The sequence below is a fragment of the Salarias fasciatus genome, unplaced genomic scaffold, assembly GCF_902148845.1.
Source record: "Salarias fasciatus unplaced genomic scaffold, fSalaFa1.1, whole genome shotgun sequence".
NCBI classification, from domain to species: Eukaryota; Metazoa; Chordata; class Actinopteri; order Blenniiformes; family Blenniidae; genus Salarias; species Salarias fasciatus.
The window spans coordinates 186510-204414 of NW_021941400.1; the positions used below are offsets into that span (position 1 = coordinate 186510).

General features: G+C 42.8%; 2 protein-coding genes across 3 annotated transcripts in view; both read right to left on the reverse strand.

Moving 5' to 3' along the window:
- The window catches only part of LOC115385704 (leiomodin-2-like), a 40701-nt gene extending 23590 nt beyond the window's left edge, over window positions 1–17111 (reverse strand). The window contains exon 1 of the mRNA XM_030087762.1: window positions 17069–17111. The gene's annotated coding sequence lies outside the window, so the exon portion shown is untranslated. The remainder of the gene's footprint in view (window positions 1–17068) is intronic.
- LOC115385699 (ras-associated and pleckstrin homology domains-containing protein 1-like) lies at window positions 3004–17744 on the reverse strand. 2 transcript variants are annotated; one of them, XM_030087756.1, is made up of 3 exons: window positions 17479–17744; window positions 3920–4192; window positions 3004–3819 (listed from the first exon to the last, which is right to left on the reverse strand). In XM_030087756.1, the coding sequence occupies exons 1-3, from the start codon at window positions 17618–17620 to the stop codon at window positions 3572–3574; spliced, it is 663 nt and encodes a 220-aa protein (XP_029943616.1). In that variant the 5' UTR covers window positions 17621–17744; the 3' UTR covers window positions 3004–3571. The 2 variants fall into 2 exon arrangements, with proteins under 2 accessions (XP_029943616.1, XP_029943615.1); XM_030087755.1 differs by lacking the exon at window positions 17479–17744 and adding an exon at window positions 7034–7335 and having other exon boundaries at window positions 3005–3819.
- Window positions 17745–17905: the final 161 nt, after the last annotated feature.

Below are 17905 nucleotides of genomic sequence, written 5' to 3' on the forward strand. Positions count from 1 at the left end.
CCATTTTAATAAATAGAACAGAAAACAGTAAAACAGTAACGGAAATAGTAACTGTCGACATAACTCAGGGTTAGGGAAGGGAAATATATGAACAATAACTGAAAGTCTGTTTCACTCCATATCTTCATCAGAAATAATGAGTGGATCTTGAGAAATTGAAAATGCAACGACAACCCAGAAAACTTTTACTTTGAAAAGTTTCACAAAGAAGAAAGTCGAAGGAATTACATTCTAATCCTCCTGAACGGTGAACTGAACTGAACCATTAATGTTCATCTTTCAGTTAATTTCAATGATTACTGTTCTCCTCTTTTTAAACCTCACATCACCAGTGGCTCGTTTTAGGCTGTTAGATGTATAGAACCAAACAAACTACACTTGCAGGTGTCAATTTGGTAGCAAAAAAAAAAAAAAAAAAAAAAAAATATATATATATATATATATATATGTGTGTGTGTGTGTGTGTGTGTGTTTTTTTTTTCAAGATGAGATAGATGGAAAAGTAAAAAAATGTAAAATAATTAAAAAGAAGAGAACTCTCGTCAGTAACAGAGACCTCCAGGGCTCCAACAGCAGCCTTCACCTCTGACCCCGACTCAAGACTCTCCACCATCCCCAGCAGGAGCTCCTGTCAGTAGAAACACCCCAGAGAGCTGGAATGATTCGAATATTGTGGTTTTGCTGCCTCCTAGTGGACAACAGGAGGAGTGGCAGAAGAATTTCGTCTAAAAAAGAATATTGTGTGTTGTGCTGTGTTATAGAGCAGAACTCTGCAACCTTGAGGACCAAAAGTTTTGTTTTTGTGACTTTTCACCAAGTGAAGTTGATTTTTAGTTTTTAGAAGTTTCATTCATTGTGCATGTGTTTTGTTTACTGTTTGTGTGCCGTTGCCACCTGTTTTATGTCCTTTATTTTTCCATTTGTGTGCACCGTGGGTCAGGGAGACCTCTGGGGGAGGGCCCTGGCCTGCACGCCTTCAGGGAGGGTGTCAGAGGCTGTTTGCGTGGTTTGGTTGTTTTAACAATAACCCTACTGCTGTTACACTAAAGAGCAAACTGAGCGTTCTTCTCTGTCTCCACCGCTCGTCGAGATCGCCACAATATGATACAGAAATAATGAGCGAATGGCTTTGATCAATCCTCTTTCAAAATGTTGCTGATTAACTGTGTTACAAAAATACTTTCACAAAGAAATAAATTGATGATGCAGGATAATTTAAAACAACTCATGGTAACAACTCTGAGGAAACAGAAACTTACACACCATTCATATGGAGCCTTTTGAAGTTTTATAATTGTTGACAATAGAGTGCATGTGGTGGCACAAAGGTAGCATGTGGTGATAAGACTTTAATTTTATTATTACACTCTTCAAGTGAGGTGGAATCCTTTTATTTTAATCACATGTAGGTGTGTTGAACTATTAGTGTCCAAATGATGTCAAGATATTGTGCCTGACAAATATGTTGGCATAATGCCGTGCACAAGTTATTGATGCAAAAACATAAAATGAATGCATGCAATATTTTTCTCTTGTGGATTTAAAATTGTAGACAGTATTTCAGCCTCAAATCCTTGAAGTTTGAGTGCTGTATGTGTCTTCTTGCATTCCTACATTAATGCAGGGTCGATGCTGAAGTTTGTCCAAGGAGGAACACAAGACCAGGAAGCAGATGTAGATGAGCAACCATCAGCAAGAGGTGTATCCACATCTCTGGATTGCTCTTCAGATTGCTCTAACTCTCCCTGTTACTGTTGCCTCTGCTGAGCGAAGCTTTTCAAAACTCAGGCTCATTACAACATGTTTGCGTTCATCAGTGGGTCAGGAACGTTGAGGTGGTTTGGCTGTCATCAGCATCAACATGGACGTGGCTCAGAAGCTGTCCTACAATGACCTGACAGCGGATTTTGCTTCCAGGAAATGCAGACGTGTGTCTCTGTGGGGCCTGAAATTAATGACATTCACTCAAACTGACACCAGGGGGCGCCACAAAGCAGTTGTGTTTCGTGCCCCGAAATGACTTGCAGCGGCCCTGTGCAGACCCTGTTACAGAGGATCGGAGTGTAACAATAACCTTGAGTCATCTTAGTGTCAAACCTGCTTTGTTTGTAGTCATGAATCATTTTACAGGAAACTCCTGAACATGACTGCAATTTAGTGGAATTATGTGTGATTTTATTTTGCATTTTAACTCTTCTGATAAATCAACATGTGACCTTCAACATGGATGTTTGTGCTCTAAAGCATTCAGTATGAAAGTGTTTCTAACTTCTATGGAGTCTGTTCTGATGTGAATCCAACATGGACGCTCAGCAGCAGACTGCAGGCTGGATCATTGTTCCTCCTTTGACTCCATCATTTATTGCTGGAGTTCACAAATGGAGACTTTTTCTCTCACAGAGGAAGAACAGAGTTTCCACTTGTAGCTGTCATGTTAATAAAGAGAAAGTCAAAGCTCACAGTGTGGAGGCTGCAGAGCAGAAAGCCACAGAACTGCTCTGCTGCAGTGGAGGAAGTGTGATGAGCTCTCACCAGCTTGTTTTTTCTCTTCTAATAACCACAGAGAACAAATTCACATCTGCTGCTGCTCCGTCATGAACGCCACTCCTGTCTGTCTGTCTTCTCTGTGGTTTGATTTCCTCTCAACATGTTTCTGATGAGACCTCCACCCACACACAGGTGAGCTGAGACCCTGAATACTGTTACTGTTGCACTGTGGGAAATATTTGGAGCTGATTGAATTCAGTTCAATCCATCAGTATCAATGTCATCAGAGTTTAGTAGATTGAACAGCTCTGTGTTTCATGAGGAAGAGACTGAAGATCATCAAAACTCCCATTCAATGTTCACTTCACAAGAAACTATCCTGATGAAGAGTGAAACACTTCCTGTTAGCGGTCAACATGTCAGACTGAAGAGAAAACACAACAAAACAACTTTATGTGACATTTTATTCTGAGAGTAACACTGAGGAAATGTAAAGAGGTTTAACACTGAGAAACAATATAAACAGGAAAAGCAGAGAAATATAATTGAATAAACTGAAATATCAATGGAATAAATGGTTCAAAATAATTTTACTTGAAATATCAAAATCTTTAAACTGTGTAAAATGTGTTTTTTTCAATATAGTCAACCATGAACATTTTTGATAATTAAGAACTAAAATATAGTCAGTGAAAGAAAGCATTTTGAAAGAAATGTGGGAATTCACATATTTTAAATTCATCACTACAAACTGAAATCTTCTACAAACCTTTTCAGAAAAAACTTTTTTTCGTTTTAGTCAAACATTTTTATTCTGAAAGTAACACTGAGGAAATGTAAAGAAAGTTTAACATTGAGAAACAATATCAGGAAAAGGAAAAACAGAGAAATATGTCATTAGTTTCTTTGTTTAAAATACTGACTGAACTGAAGTTCCTCTTTCTATTCTTATTCTCTGTGTTTTCTACATGTGTTCAGGAGGAAGATTGTTTCAAGATAATCTTTGTTGTTCTTTATAGTTGATGACAGAAAACATGTTTGAGTTTTCCAGCAGGTGTGAGTGAGACGTCAAAGCTCTTGGAGGTCAGTCAGCATGTGTGGAGCTGGTGGACGGTCCTTTGTTTCTGAGGATCATCATCAGAGAGAGTCCAAAGCAGTAGACCACACTCTTCACTATCAGCACTGTGTACTGCAGGCAGAGCAGCCTCTCTCTGGACCAGAGTGGTGGAGGGACGAATGGAGGAGGAGGAGGAGGAGGAGGAGTAGAGGGAGGAAGGGTAGGAGGAGGAGGAGTCGAGGGAGCAGTAGACGGAGGGGCAGTGACCTCTATGACTGAAATGGACAAAGGTCAACATGTCAGTGCTCTAAATAATGACAGTGAATCACAGCTAAAGTCATCAAACTTTCTTCCCCTCGCCATTTCAAACTGTACCTTCCTCGTGCTTCACGGAGCAGTAATATTGTGTTTCAGGATCATGCTGACCGAGCACCAAGATGGAGGTGGAGCGTCCCGACTCTCTGAGCTCCAGCTGCTCTCCCTCTCTGGAGTTCAGCTCCTCCAGTACGCCGTTCTGCTTCAGTCTTTTCCAGGAGAACTGGACCTCAGGAGGGAACATGGCTGAGGCCACACACAGCAGGTGGTTCTTCAGGGGATCTCTGGAGGCTGCTGGGTACACGCTCACCACGGGCTTCACTACCTGCTGCTCTGGAATCAGACAGCAGCAACAAGCAGCACACACACACAACCACAAAGTCAACAGCAGCTTCCAGCTCTCAGCTACATTCAGTCTGATCCTGGAAACCACCTCAACTCTGATCAATCAGCTGATTGATGTGAACACAGTACAAAGGTCACTGCTCACTGTGTTCATGTTGATATCAGACTCTGTCTTCACCTCAGGTCCTCATGTGTTGCAGCTCACAGTGATTTTAACAGAGAAATAAAGTGGTCAGAGTCGGCGCCACACAGTGGAGTCAGTGTGAGAAAGTTCCTGCTTCACATCCAGGCTGAACTCAGACTGAGTTTTTGTGTGGAGTTTGCATGTTCTTCCTGATCAGGCATTGTTTTCCTCCAGGTTCTCTGGTTTCCTCCAGTCTGAAAACAGCTTTTGAGTCTGACCAGTAAGTAGTTGTATCTGTGTTCATGTGAGAGACTCGTCATGTCTTTACTCAGAGAAAGTCGGAGGAAAACAGCGTTCAGTCAGAATCTTTATTTTAGTTTATCATACAACACAATATTTGCCAATGATGTCATTTAAAATAAATGGAAAATATTTTGAGGAATCTGAGTGTTATTTAAATGTGTTTATATTAACACATTATTTTTGATAACTATGATCTTTATGATATATTTAATGCTACGATTTTTCCTTGGGACCATGAATGTATTAATTAATCAATCACATGATGTAAAACAATTAGTACAGTTAAAATTTTAATGTCATTGATCAGCGAGTTCAGTCTATATGTTTTCACAAAGTTATTTTGAAAGAACTAATATTTCTATATGACATCATTCAATTTCTGTCTGATATTGAAATCAATTTTACAATTGATATTTGGTGGTAAAATAAAGAAAAGAGTGCAGAACAAAGTCAGGTGAACATGCCCACCAAACATCTGACGTCAGGAAGGCGTGCAGATCAGGTCTTATTGGGTCGGTCAGTCAAAGACCACATCTAGACATCAGCAGAACGTACAAAACAGGTCCAAGATTCAGATCTTTTTTGACATCATAATGACCCAGCTGGCATTCAACCGACCTTAAACGTTGAAATTTAGTTGAAATAATGTCAGTTGATGAAAAACGTTAATTCAACGTCAGAACAACGTTGACACTCAATGGTTGAAGTTGTGTCGTAAACTCACTGTGGATTCAACATTGAAATATCAACATTTTTTAGATGTATATCTAATCGTCAGTATTTTTAAAATCATGACTTCTAAAAATTTTGCTGAAATATGTCAGTGGAAAAATGTCATTTCAACATCCAGACACGTTGATAAATTTACAACTGAAAAAGTGTTTATGTGAATGTTAACCCCGCCTTGTATTTCTTTTTCTTTGAGTCTGTTTGTTTTCATTGTCTCGTAAAGATAGAATTATGTCTGATAAAAGAGCCACCCAAGCGGTTAAATTTAGTACGTAATTTCATCAAATTGTGAACTTTGGTGAAAAACAAAACAAACTTCTTGAAAACCACCACTTTGTTTCATGTGTATTGCACTATAATTCAAGTAGTTTTCTGCAAACTCGTGGTCACCCTCCCATTTACAGATTACATACACAGTAAACTTATAGCTCAACAGGTAAGGCTGAGGATCGCTGAACAGTAAGTCGTAAGTCCAAAACCAAAACCCGTGTCTCACTGGTCTGTAATGAAATGACTGAAATGACTGAGAGAATATGCCTGAACCTCAAATGCAAGCCCAGTGGTTAAAGGGTGGTCAATTAAAATTTTAATTTTATGCACTTTTGCTGCTGTACTGCTCAGTTTAACTAAAACCAACTCTGCATTGGAGGTCGGCACGATGTCAGATTCGGACCTCCATATGACGTCCAAAAAAGACGTAATAAAAACTTTCATTCTGCACCTCCACAAGACCTGATTTGGAGGTCAAAAAATTACGCTGATTTGACATTTTTTCAACGTCACATTGCGCAGTGGGTGGTAGTTCATTAAAATTCAGTTTAGGAAAATCAAGAGACAAAGAAACAATGTCATTAAAGTCAGCATCTTTAGTTTGAATGATGTATATTTTTACTACATAAAAAACGAAACGATTTTAAACGATGTAGTATAAATTGATACCAAGCTGCTAATCATGTGGGCTTCTTTCAAAAAAAGGTTTTATAAACTATATTCTTCAGGTTATAATATGTTGACAAGCCCCTCAGCCGAAACTGAAAACATTTTACATTTATTAGCGACACAAGACTCAATGTGAAAAATGTTTTATCATTTGTATTTTCCCATTCTATTTTTAATTCAAAAAATTTTGGCAGTAATTGAATTCAGCACAAAGGATTTCAGGAATCTGTCAGTTTATTAGTAAAGACTCATCATCACTTTGAAGAGAAACTAAACTCTCTGGACACAGAATTAATGAGTGTTTTATCTTGGACTACTTATATTTGTGTGGTTATCTTGATGTGAAAACATTCTAGATATTTTCAACAGTAAAATACAATTACAAGAGTGATTTCCCTCTATCATTACTTGAACATCGAATCAACATGTGTATTTGGTAAGTTCAATGTTTTTGTTTTTCAGTGTATGATTGATTAATTGCATTCTTCTAAATTAAATTCAGCAAATTTAAATGATCACAGTATGGCATGAAAGCAAAGCTATGCATTTTGTTGAATCTAAAAATCAGTTTGTCTTCAGGAAGTACTGTAACTGCTTTCTAAAGTATCTGATTTTAAGGTGAATAATCTTCTACAATGAATGAACAAATAAACAGCATTTTAATATCCTTTCATCAAATATGTTTTGATTTCTGATTAAAACAAGACCGATATAGAATAGAAGTTTGTTCTTACCTGTTACATACAGTTTAGTCCCAGAGCCAAAGATCTTTTCTCCCACAGTGAGAAAGAGTGAAACAAAAACCCTCCTGCAGCTGAATGTGAGCTGAGCTGATGAGACTGTGTCATATTTCTGCTCCATAACGAGTTTCTCTGATTTCATATCAACACATCTGTCTCTGGTTTCTTTGATCCAGCAGCTCAGCTCTGATGATCATGTCTCTTGTCCAGTTCACAGCTTTAAGGCCTCATGCTCCCCCGTCGTCGCGACGGCGTTCCCACGACATCTACGCCGTAGCCCCTGTGATTGGTCCGCTTTTGCATTGTTTATAGAATAAAGTACAACTCACCCGGAATGCTTTTCTGATCCGAACAGTGCTTCGGGAGAAATTTAGATCCAAAATTGAGCGGTGCACATCCCTATACTGTTAGCAGACGGGGCTATGTGTACAGCCGCTCCTAAAATGGCTTTAATCATCCAAAAGCTCATTAGTTTCACCAATATTTCATCATGATCCGCTCATGCCTTTCCTCCACGACAGTCCGGTGTCGCCAGATATGTCATATATGCAGATGTATGTTTGGTAAATGCACGCGTGTCTAGATACGTATGTCTAGAAATCTATGTCTATAGATCTATGTCTATGTAAAGCTGGAGCTACGGAGGCCGCATTGTTGTTGTGACTGCTAGCGGCTTGGCGGTGAAATTGCAGAGGAGGGTGTTCCCTTGATGCAGAAGCAAGATATGTTCAGTAGCGGCGTAGGGTTGCAGGCGTAGGAACGCCGTGGCGGCGACGGGCGAGCATATGAGGCCTTTAGTCCACATGGAGCAGATCTGGACTAAAATACTGACCGTTGGACTGAAAGGAAACTTTTTTACTTCCGTTGTCTCCAGAAGACGAACTTCATGAAACAAATGAGTTAATTTAAATGTTAAAATACTTTTCTTGTTATTTGATCAACTTTTATTTTTGGCGAGAACACAGTTTTATACAACAAAAAACTGTGTTGTCACCCACCAGGCAGTATTGTGTCTCCTTCAAGCTCGGGTCCTCTACTAGAGGCCTGAGAACTTGAGGGTTCTGCGCAGGATCTTAGCTGTTCCCAGGATTGCGCTCTTTTGAACAGAGATCTCAGATGTTGTTCCTGGTCTCTGCTGGAGCCATCCTCCCAGCTTGGGGGTTACTGCTCCCAGTGTCCCGATCACTACTGGTATCACTGTTGCCTTCACACCCCACACTCTTTCTATCTCTTCCCTCAACCCTTGATATTTCTCCAGCTTCTCCTGCTCCTTTTTCCTGATGTTCCATCACTTGGGATTGCTACATCGATCACCACAGCTGTCTTCTGCTGTTTATCCACCACCACTATGTCAGGTTGATTGCCCATCACCTGCACCAACACTATCACTGAGACCAATCAGCTGATATATGCAACAGCGTCAGTTATCCTAGAGATGCTTGGCTACAAGATGAACAGCATGAGCAGCCGGGGTGACCAAGAAATTCCATGGAAAAGAAGGCCAGAGGCAAAAACCATGGCAACACAGAGAAAAGTCAGCGTCCTTACAGAACTAAGTGAAGGGGTGAATCTCAAGAAAGAACTGCCCAAGAAATACAGAAAGCTGTCAATAACTGAGGTTCACGGCCCTAGATACCTGTCTAAACAGATACACGAGAGAAGCAGAGACCAGGAGAATGAACAGGGTGTTCTCCAACAATCCAGCTAAGGTCTACTCTCAGTGGCAGGGTAGTAAGACCATAGCAGACCCACCAAGGGCTGAGACTGAGCAATACTGGAAGAGTATCTGGGAGAAAGAGGTGTCACACAACACCAATGCTCAATGGCTGGCAGGCTTGCAGGCAGAGCACAGCAACCTCCCAGAACAAGACCCAGTAGTAATTACAACAGCAGTTGTACGGGAAAGAGCACCAAAATGAAAAGCTGGACAGCTCCAGGACAAGATTCACACCTATTGGCTGAAGAAGCTAACTGCACTCCATGAACGCCTTGCAACACAAATTAACCAGCTGCTAATATCAGGGACCCACCCAGAGTGGCTAACCCAAGGTCGGACAGTCCTCATCATGAAGGACACCCAGAAGGGAACAATACCATCAAACTACCGGCCTATAACCTGCCTCAGCACCACATGGAAACTCCTGTCAGGCATCATAGCGGCCAAGATAAGTAGGCACATCTTATCAGTACATGAGTAAAGCACAAAAAGGGATTGGAAATAACACCAGGGGGGGCCAAACACCAGCTACTGGTTGACAGGGCAATCGCCCAAGACTGCAAGGCCCGCAGCACCAACCTGTGCAAAACCTGGATTGATTACAAGAAAGCCTATGACTCAATGCCACACACGTGGATACTGGAGTGCTTGGAACTGTACAACATCAACAGGACTCTAAGGAGCTTCATTCAGAACTCAATGGGGCTGTGGAAGACAAGTCTAGAGGCCAACTCAAAGCCTGTGGCACAGGTGAGCATCAAATGCGGCATATACCAAGGAGATGCCCTGTCCCCCCTGCTGTTCTGCATAGGCCTGAACCCCCTCAGCCAGATCATTACCAAGAGTGGCTTTGGATACCGGTTCAAGAGCGGAACAACTGTCAGCCACCTCCTCTACATGGATTACATCAAACTGTCTGCCAAGAATGAGCGTGACATCGACTCCCTGATTCACCTCACCAGGATATACAGCAATGACATCGGGATGTCATTCGGACTAGATAAGTGTGGACAAATGGTATCTAGAAGAGGGAAGGTGATCACAACTGAATGAGTTGAATTGCCTGAAGGGAACATAACAGATGTGCAGGACAGCTACAAGTACCTGGGGATCCCACAGGTAAATGGTAACCATGAGGAGGCAGCTCGAAAGTCAGCCACAGCCAAATACCTACAGAGAGTAAGACAGGTCCTGAAGAGTCAGCTGAATGGCAAAAATAAGATCCAAGCCATAAACACCTATGCCCTACCGGTAATCAGATACCCTGCTGGCTTAATATCCTGGCCACTAGAAGAAATGCAAGCCACTAATATCAAGACAAGAATGCTCCTTACAATGCACAGAGGGTTCCACCCTAAGTCCAGCATACTGAGGCTATACACAAAGAGAAAGGAGGGAGGCCGAGGACTAGTGAGTGTCAGAGCCACTATCCAGGAGGAAGCCAAGAGCCTCCATGAGTATACCAAGAAGATGGCCCCCAGTGATGATCTGCTAAGTGAATGCCTCAGACATCAAAAGCCCAGTAAGGAGGAGCCAGAGGAGCTATCATGGACAGATAAAGCCCTGCATGGCATGGACCACCGACAAATTGAAGAAGTGGCTGACATTGGAAAAACATACCAGTGGCTGGAAAAGGCTGGACTGAAGGACAGCACAGAGGCACGAATCAAGCTGCACAAGAACAGGCCCTTAACACAAGATCAATAGAGGCCGGGATCTACCAAACCAAACAAGACCCCAGGTGCAGACTGTGCAAAGAAGCCCCGGAGACAGTACAGCACATCACAGCAGGGTGTAAGATGCTGGCAGGCAAGGCATACATGGAACGGCACAACCAGGTAGTGGGCATAGTGTACAGGAACATATGTACCAAGTATGGACTGGAGATCCCAGGGTCAAGATGGGAGACACCTCCAAAGGTGGTCAAGAACAATCGAGCCAAGATCCTGTGGGACTTCCAGATCCAGACTGACAAGCAAGTGATGGCCAATCAACCTGACATAGTGGTGGTGGATAAACAGCAGAAGACAGCTGTGGTGATAGATGTAGCAATCCCAAGTGATGGCAACATCAGGAAAAAGGAGCAGGAGAAGCTGGAGGAATACCAAGGGTTGAGGGAAGAGATAGAAAGAGTGTGGGGTGTGAAGGCAACAGTGACACCAGTAGTGATCGGGACACTGGGAGCAGGAACCCCCAAGCTGGGAGGATGGCTCCAGCAGATCCCAGGAACAGCATCTGAGAGCTCTGTTCAAAAGAGCGCATTCCTAGGAACAGCTAAGATCCTCAAGTTCCCTCAAGTTCCCAGTCCTCTGGTAGAGGGCCGGAGCTTGAAGGAGACAGACACAATACCGCTGGGGTGGCGAGAACACAATTTTAAATTTATATATGTATGTATATATATATATATATATATATATATATATATATATATATATATATATATGTATATATATATATATATATATATATATATATATATATATATATATATATATATACATACACACACACATACCTGTACACCAGGGATGTCGCGGTATACCAGTATTGACGATAATGGTGGTATTAAAAAATATTGTGTTCAAAATGCACAAATGATAATATCGTATCGAGGATCTAGTGCCACTTGAAACGTGTTGAAGTGTATTTTCAAAATCCGCTTCTGTTCTTTTGCCCTGTTTCGTCTCCCTCCTGCAGCACCCCAACCCCTCCCCCTCCCCCCTCATATAAACACAGCAGGAGCAGCAGGAACCGGCACGGCTCCCAGCTAGCGTGGCTCCCAGTTAGCGAGCGTCACGAGTGAACAAAACATGTTGGCGGTGGCCAACAATGACAGCGAGACACTCCATCCTAACCTGAAAAAGTGAAGTCGGTGGTGTGGGAGTTTTTTGGGTTCCTAAAGGTGGAAGCGGACAAGTTTGACGACACGCCAATTGGCAAGAAATGCCAAGCTAAAGTATCTGCAAAAGGGAGTAAAGGCCTCAGTATGCTTCCTCGTCGCCATGACATCGTTCCTACGATGTCTACGCTGCGCTCTACATCGGGGCTACGCTAGGGCTTGATGCACACCTCCCAGAAATTCTGACTTCGCGTCGAGGCGACGTGTGGTGACGTGAACGTTGAGGGCTGTGATTGGTCCGCTTTGTTTATAGAATGTAGTAGAACTCACCCTGAATGCTTTTCTGATCCGAACAGTGCTTCGGGAGAAATTTAGATCCAAAATTGAACGGCGCACATCCCTATACTGTTAGCAGACGGGGCTATGTGTATAGCTGCTCCTAAAACGGCTTTAATCATCCTGAAGCTCATTAGTTTCACCAATATTTCATCATGATCCACTCACGCCTCTCCTCCACAACAGCCCGGTGTCGCCAGATATGCCATATATGCTGATGTATGTTCGGTAAGTGCACGCGTGTCTAGATACATATGTCTAGATATCTATGTTTATAGATCTAGTATGTCTAGGTAAAGCTGGAGCTACTGAAGCCGCGTTGTTGTTGTGACTGTCGATTGCGAAACAAAGACACCGCCACGCCCGCCTAGCGGCTTGGCGGTGAAATTGCAGAGGAGGGCGTTCCCTTGACGCGGAAGCAAGATATGTTCAGTGGTGGCGTAGGGTTGCCGGCGTAGGGTTGCCGGCGTAGGGTTGCCGGCGTAGGGTTGCCGGCGTAGGAACGACGTCACTGTGACGGGGAAGCATACTGAGGCCTTAACACCATGAACCTGTCCTCTTCAGGGGACATTCAGTGTTTCGCTCCAGTTTGAAACCTGATAAACTGAACATGCTTGTTTTCCTTCATAAAATTCTGCCAGAAACAGAGAATGGAAACAGAAAAATAAAAGTATCCCAGGGATTGTTCAGTAGACATATCACTTGTCATTCTTCAGTTGCACAAAAATGCTTTGCCCCTGCTATCCACAAATGATTTTGTTTATCTTGTAGTTATAGCAGATTTTGCACCCCGTGGATTCTCTGTTAATCAGTTCATCAGATTTTAATTAGTTGAGTGTAATTAAACTTTTTGTATGTAGTTGTACAGTTACTGTTGTCATATTGTTTCAACACCTCATTTGACAGGTATTTTGAATGTAATTCATCTGGGAAAAGAGAGAAAACAAAAAAAACAAATAAAATTAAAGATGAATCTGAATGTTTGTACCATTATAAGTAAAATTTTTGCTGATATCGTGACAATATCGTTATCATGACATTTTTTGCCCATGATAATCATGAAGAGAAAATTTGATATCGTGACAGCCCTACTTTACACCAATGTATACTTTGGGTACAGTAAAGCATTTACTAATAAAAGAAAATACTACAGTGAAACAACTTGAAAAATTTCTACTCAGGTACCTGGTGTAGTGGGTGACAAAGGTGATACAAAGGTGAACTCAGAGCAACAAGGCAAGTCCAAAGCACAAGAGAGCATAACACGGGAAAACCACACAGAGACACAGGATGACGACATGAAGCACGATCATCTGGCAACAAAGAGTTAAACAGGGGAGGCTAAATACACAGAGGAGGAGGGAAGACGCACCACTATAGGATAATTGAATGATTGGAAGAAGCAGGTGAGGGCAGTGTCGCCAGATCCTCATGGTAGTTTCCAGCCCAAGCACTGCTGAAAACCCGCCCATTTTTATAAAAACCAGCCCAATTCGGCCAAACCCATGAGATAGCGCCAAAACATTACACACACAACAGAAAATACTTCCTAAGCATACAAACCTTCACATGGAGACCATAACGAGGATAAACAACTGTATAAGGCAACACAAGTAACACCTCTCTGTTGCCACAATAAAATTATTAAGCAAAAACAATGCATTTCAAAACCAGCAGCTGCTCTCTCTCATCTGCACAGCACGGTTCTCAAATGCACACACACGCACACACACGCACGCACGCACGCGGACACACACACGCTCATCCTAATGAAATTATCTTACCTTCATGGAGAATTGGGCTAAAGTTCCATTTCTTTTTCTTTTTTATTACTTTGAACGTTGAAATCGCCAATTAATAGGGAAACCAGTTCTTCCAAAACACCGGCTCCGCTCCGCTCCGGGTTCTACACGCTCCTCCTCCGCTTGCTAGCTGCTGCGTTCAGGTGACTGGAGCGAGCTGCGGAAAACTGAAACTCGGTCGTTCACATGAAGGCAGCGGTGACAGCTGGACTCAGGAGACACTCAGGAGACACGTGAAGGAAGCGTGGACAATTTGCACAAAGGAACGGCTTTCAGGCAGCTGTGAACCGGCTCTCGTCGTTCACTTAAAAGAGCCGTTCAAGTAACTGTCTGTGGAGGATGACAATGGTTGCTGCAGACTACTGGTTTTCCGTATCTGCCGCCTTGCAGTCGTCTCAGCTCGGCAGGTACACAGTGGAGGGGGGCGTGTCGCGTTTCTGCACCAGCCGTGGAAGAGCAGACAGACGTGATTTCCGTAAAAAATTCCGCTATCGCGGAACTTGGGCTCCCGCCCAAGTCTGATTTTTCCAGCCCAAGGAGTTAAAACCAGCCCAATTTTTACATGCCCGCCCAAGGCTCTTTTTCCCAGCTCAATGACTTTTAAAGTAGCCCAACTGGGCGGGAACCCACCCAATCTGGCAACACTGGGTGAGGGAGACACACAGAGGATGAGGGAGGAACAGCAGGCTCAGGCCGAGCCCTGACAGTACACCACTCCACAGCAGACACCCAGCGGCCTCAACAACCCGGGATAGTCCTGATGGAAGTCTTGGATGAGTTGGGGGTCGAGGATGTTCTTAGGTGACTCCCACGAGCACTCCTCTGGACCGTATCCCTCCCAGTAGACCAGGTACTGGACTCCTCGCCCCTGTGGCAGACCACCAGCAGCTTCTTGATGGGTTTAGATGGGTGTAGATGGATTCCTTGTCCAGGACACCAGGAGGAGGAGGAGAAGCGGGTGGAACCAGCGGACTGGGATGTGCGGCCTTGATGCAACTGAGGTTGGGTGGATCCTCATTCTCCTGGGAAGCTGCAACCTCACTGCACAGTCATTAATGATCTTGACCACTGGGAAAGATCCAGACCTGCTAGTCCACCTTGGAGACAGGAGCAGCTGACAGCCCGTCTGCTGCTTCCTTGTAGGGGCTCCACCTCCTGGAGATCCCAGTAATCCCGGTCAATGGATGAGAGGTCATGAGGAGTCTTCTGGGGACTGGAGGTGTGAGAGGAGTGCGATGGTGGTGCTCGAAGACACTTACCAAGGCAGGCGTTGCCCCAGGGCCGAATGCCACCTGTGGACCAGTCCAGCTTGTGGCTCGTGTTCCCTTAGCCTCAGATACCCCAAGATGAGAGGATTGGAGGAAGAAGAGATCATGAGGAGCCCTGACACCTGGAAAAAAGAATCAAGAATTAATGAACAAGAAAGTAATGACAGTTATGTGTATTTAATTGTGTTCACGCCTGTTTCTTGGCTATTAGATGATATATTATTCTGATTACCACTGCTGGTATTTATCTTTTTGCTGTACTCTACCCTTGCAGCATTCCCTTTACCATTGTTGGTATTTAAAATGATATATTACTAATTATGAAATGTGTATGTAAATATTCAAAATGTATGTGTGTTTTTCTACATCCATGCATATATAATGCCCTTTTTGTTGTTAATGAGGTTCTGTTTAATTGAGGAGATTCATAGAAGCAGTTTCTGTTTAAAGTTTTCCCTGAGAAAGTAGGGGTGGGGATAAATAAGTTCGTCTTCCCCCCACTCCTTTTCAAACATTTTCTTTTTTTCTTTTTTCTTTCTTTTATGACACATGTACTGATAGGTACAGTTCGAAATAAAGACAGACAAACAAAACAAAACAATTTCTGCAACAATTAAAAGAAGCCGAGTTGCACTTGAATGCACCATGAAGTGCAATCAGCTTTACTGTAAGGATTTACTCCTGAACAATCATCACAACTTGAGATGCCGGCACAGTATTGACTTGCTAATATTAATACCATCCTCATTTTTGAGGAACAACAGTATTTCCCAGTGTCACAAATCAAGAAGGTAGTTATAGCAGCTTAACTGTGACAGTCATTGATAATGAAGTGTTTTGCATAATGAATCCTATCTCGTATTTACAAGAACAGAATGTCATAATTTCGAGATAAGGTGTGTAATATGAATGCAATGTGCTTCCTTAAAAATGCACCAACAACCATTAAATGGTTTTTGTTGACATCAGAGGATGATCTGTCGGTGATTTGGTACGACTTTGAATTTGACACCATCATCAAACTCCTGTCGGATGTCACAACTTTCTGAATATTAATTTTATTTGAGATAGAAGTTAAATTCACAGTTTGTCTGTTCATATATTTCAAGACATGTCAATCCAATCAGATTAATCGTTGGATCTGCTCCGGCTCCTCTGACCCTGATGAGGATATTATGATTTCAGAATATGGTGAGTCATCATGATATTGTTTTTATTAATGTTTGAAACAGTGACAGTCTTTTTATAAACGGAAGTTGTGTGTGAATATTTGGAAGAATTCATGAACATCTCCCCAGACACAGGTAGAACATGTAGCTTCTCTATAGAAAGACTGAAGCCCGAATCAAACCAGGTTTTCTCATTGTGAAGATGAAGTCTTCATCACTTCCTTGTTGTGCTGCTCTGATTCCATCTTTTGAAAGAATTGAAGTGATTCTGCTTAATTCTAATTTACACACAGTATTGATTAAATATATTGTTCTGAAAAACACAGCTTATGTCTGCTGTGGCAGTTTAATTCTACTGGAGTGATAGCCCAGTGGTAGAGCATCCGCCTCACGACCTACTGCCTTCGAGCCAGGTGCTTGGCCTACATAGAATGGGGTAGGGGGTCGAACACACAGAGGCACCGGAGATCTAACCCCCACCCCCCAACTGTAGCCTTCACTACTCACAGTACCTTCGTGGCCTGGGGTTATGAAACGGAGATAGGCGCCACCCAACACATTCATACACAGGGAGACTTCGACTTTAATTCTGTATCCACTTCATTTGAACAGACTGTTTCATTTCAAACATCTTCGTTTCCGTTTTCCAGATCAGAACTCTTCTCTGAGTCTGACTGAACATGAACTTAGAAAGTAGCGTCTAAGACAGCATTTCAATTATTTGATTTGAAACTGATCAAAATGAAGCAGACACTCTCAAAACTATATAGTAATTGAGACTCAGACTGAGGTGGAGTGAAACATGTGAACCTGCTCTCTGGTTTACTGTTTACTTCCTGTCACACTCTTTATTTGACATCAGCTGGTTTTTGTTCAGGCTGCAGGGATCATTTCTCACTGTGGTTGTTTCCTACCCAACAGGAGCAGTAGTAGGAGGCTGAATGATCTGATTTTATTTTGTTAATCTTTAACTCACAGCCATGAGGTTTTTTCACAGCTGAGAAATCATTTTTCTGAGGATGACTGGACCTCCAATTTACTGTACAATCTCGATCATTAATCCGAAGAATCACTTTGAATGTTTCTGTGTCTTTCTTCTGGTACCAGAATGGATAACACTGATCAGTTCCTCCACAGCTGAAGGAGACTGTTTCCCCGACTCTCCTGGTCAATGTTAAATCATCCTGAATCAGCTCTGCTGCCATGGCAACCAACGCTGTGGAGACACAGACAGACAGGTGCAGGTCAGTGTGACCTCCTTTGTTCCAGGTGGAGTTTTCTGCCTCCTGATTGGCTGGAAACACTCACCTGAACACAGACAGCAGAGAGCAGCAGCTGGGAGGAAAAGCATTGTGTGCAGTGGTGTTTCCTCTGGAGGAGCTGAGGAGAAGTGGAGCTCTGATGCAGCCGAGGCCAAACAAGGACGAGCTGTTTGAGCAGACGAGCTCATGTGGTTTCTAACAGCTCCTCAAACCTCCCATCAGCCCACAGATAAGCTGCTGATTGACAGCTCAGCTGAGGCTGCTCTGTGGTTTCATCTGGCTGAATCCAGCCTGAAGAGAGAAAAGAATCTGGGGACGAAAACACTGAGAATATTAATTTTCTCACATATTTAGGTTTTAGGGTGATAAGTTCAGTGTCATATAAAATGTTCACACACACACACACACACACACACACACACAAACACACACACACACACACACACACACACACACACACACACACACACACA

Coding starts and splice junctions, on each gene's coding strand:
- LOC115385699 (XM_030087755.1), bottom strand. CDS start 7,181: ATGAAATCAGAGAAACTCGTTATGGAGCAGAAATATGACACAGTCTCA. Junction 4,193..7,033: donor GACTAAACTGTATGTAACAG/GTAAGAACAAAC, acceptor GTCTGATTCCAG/AGCAGCAGGTAGTGAAGCCC. Junction 3,820..3,919: donor CTCCGTGAAGCACGAGGAAG/GTACAGTTTGAA, acceptor TGTCCATTTCAG/TCATAGAGGTCACTGCCCCT.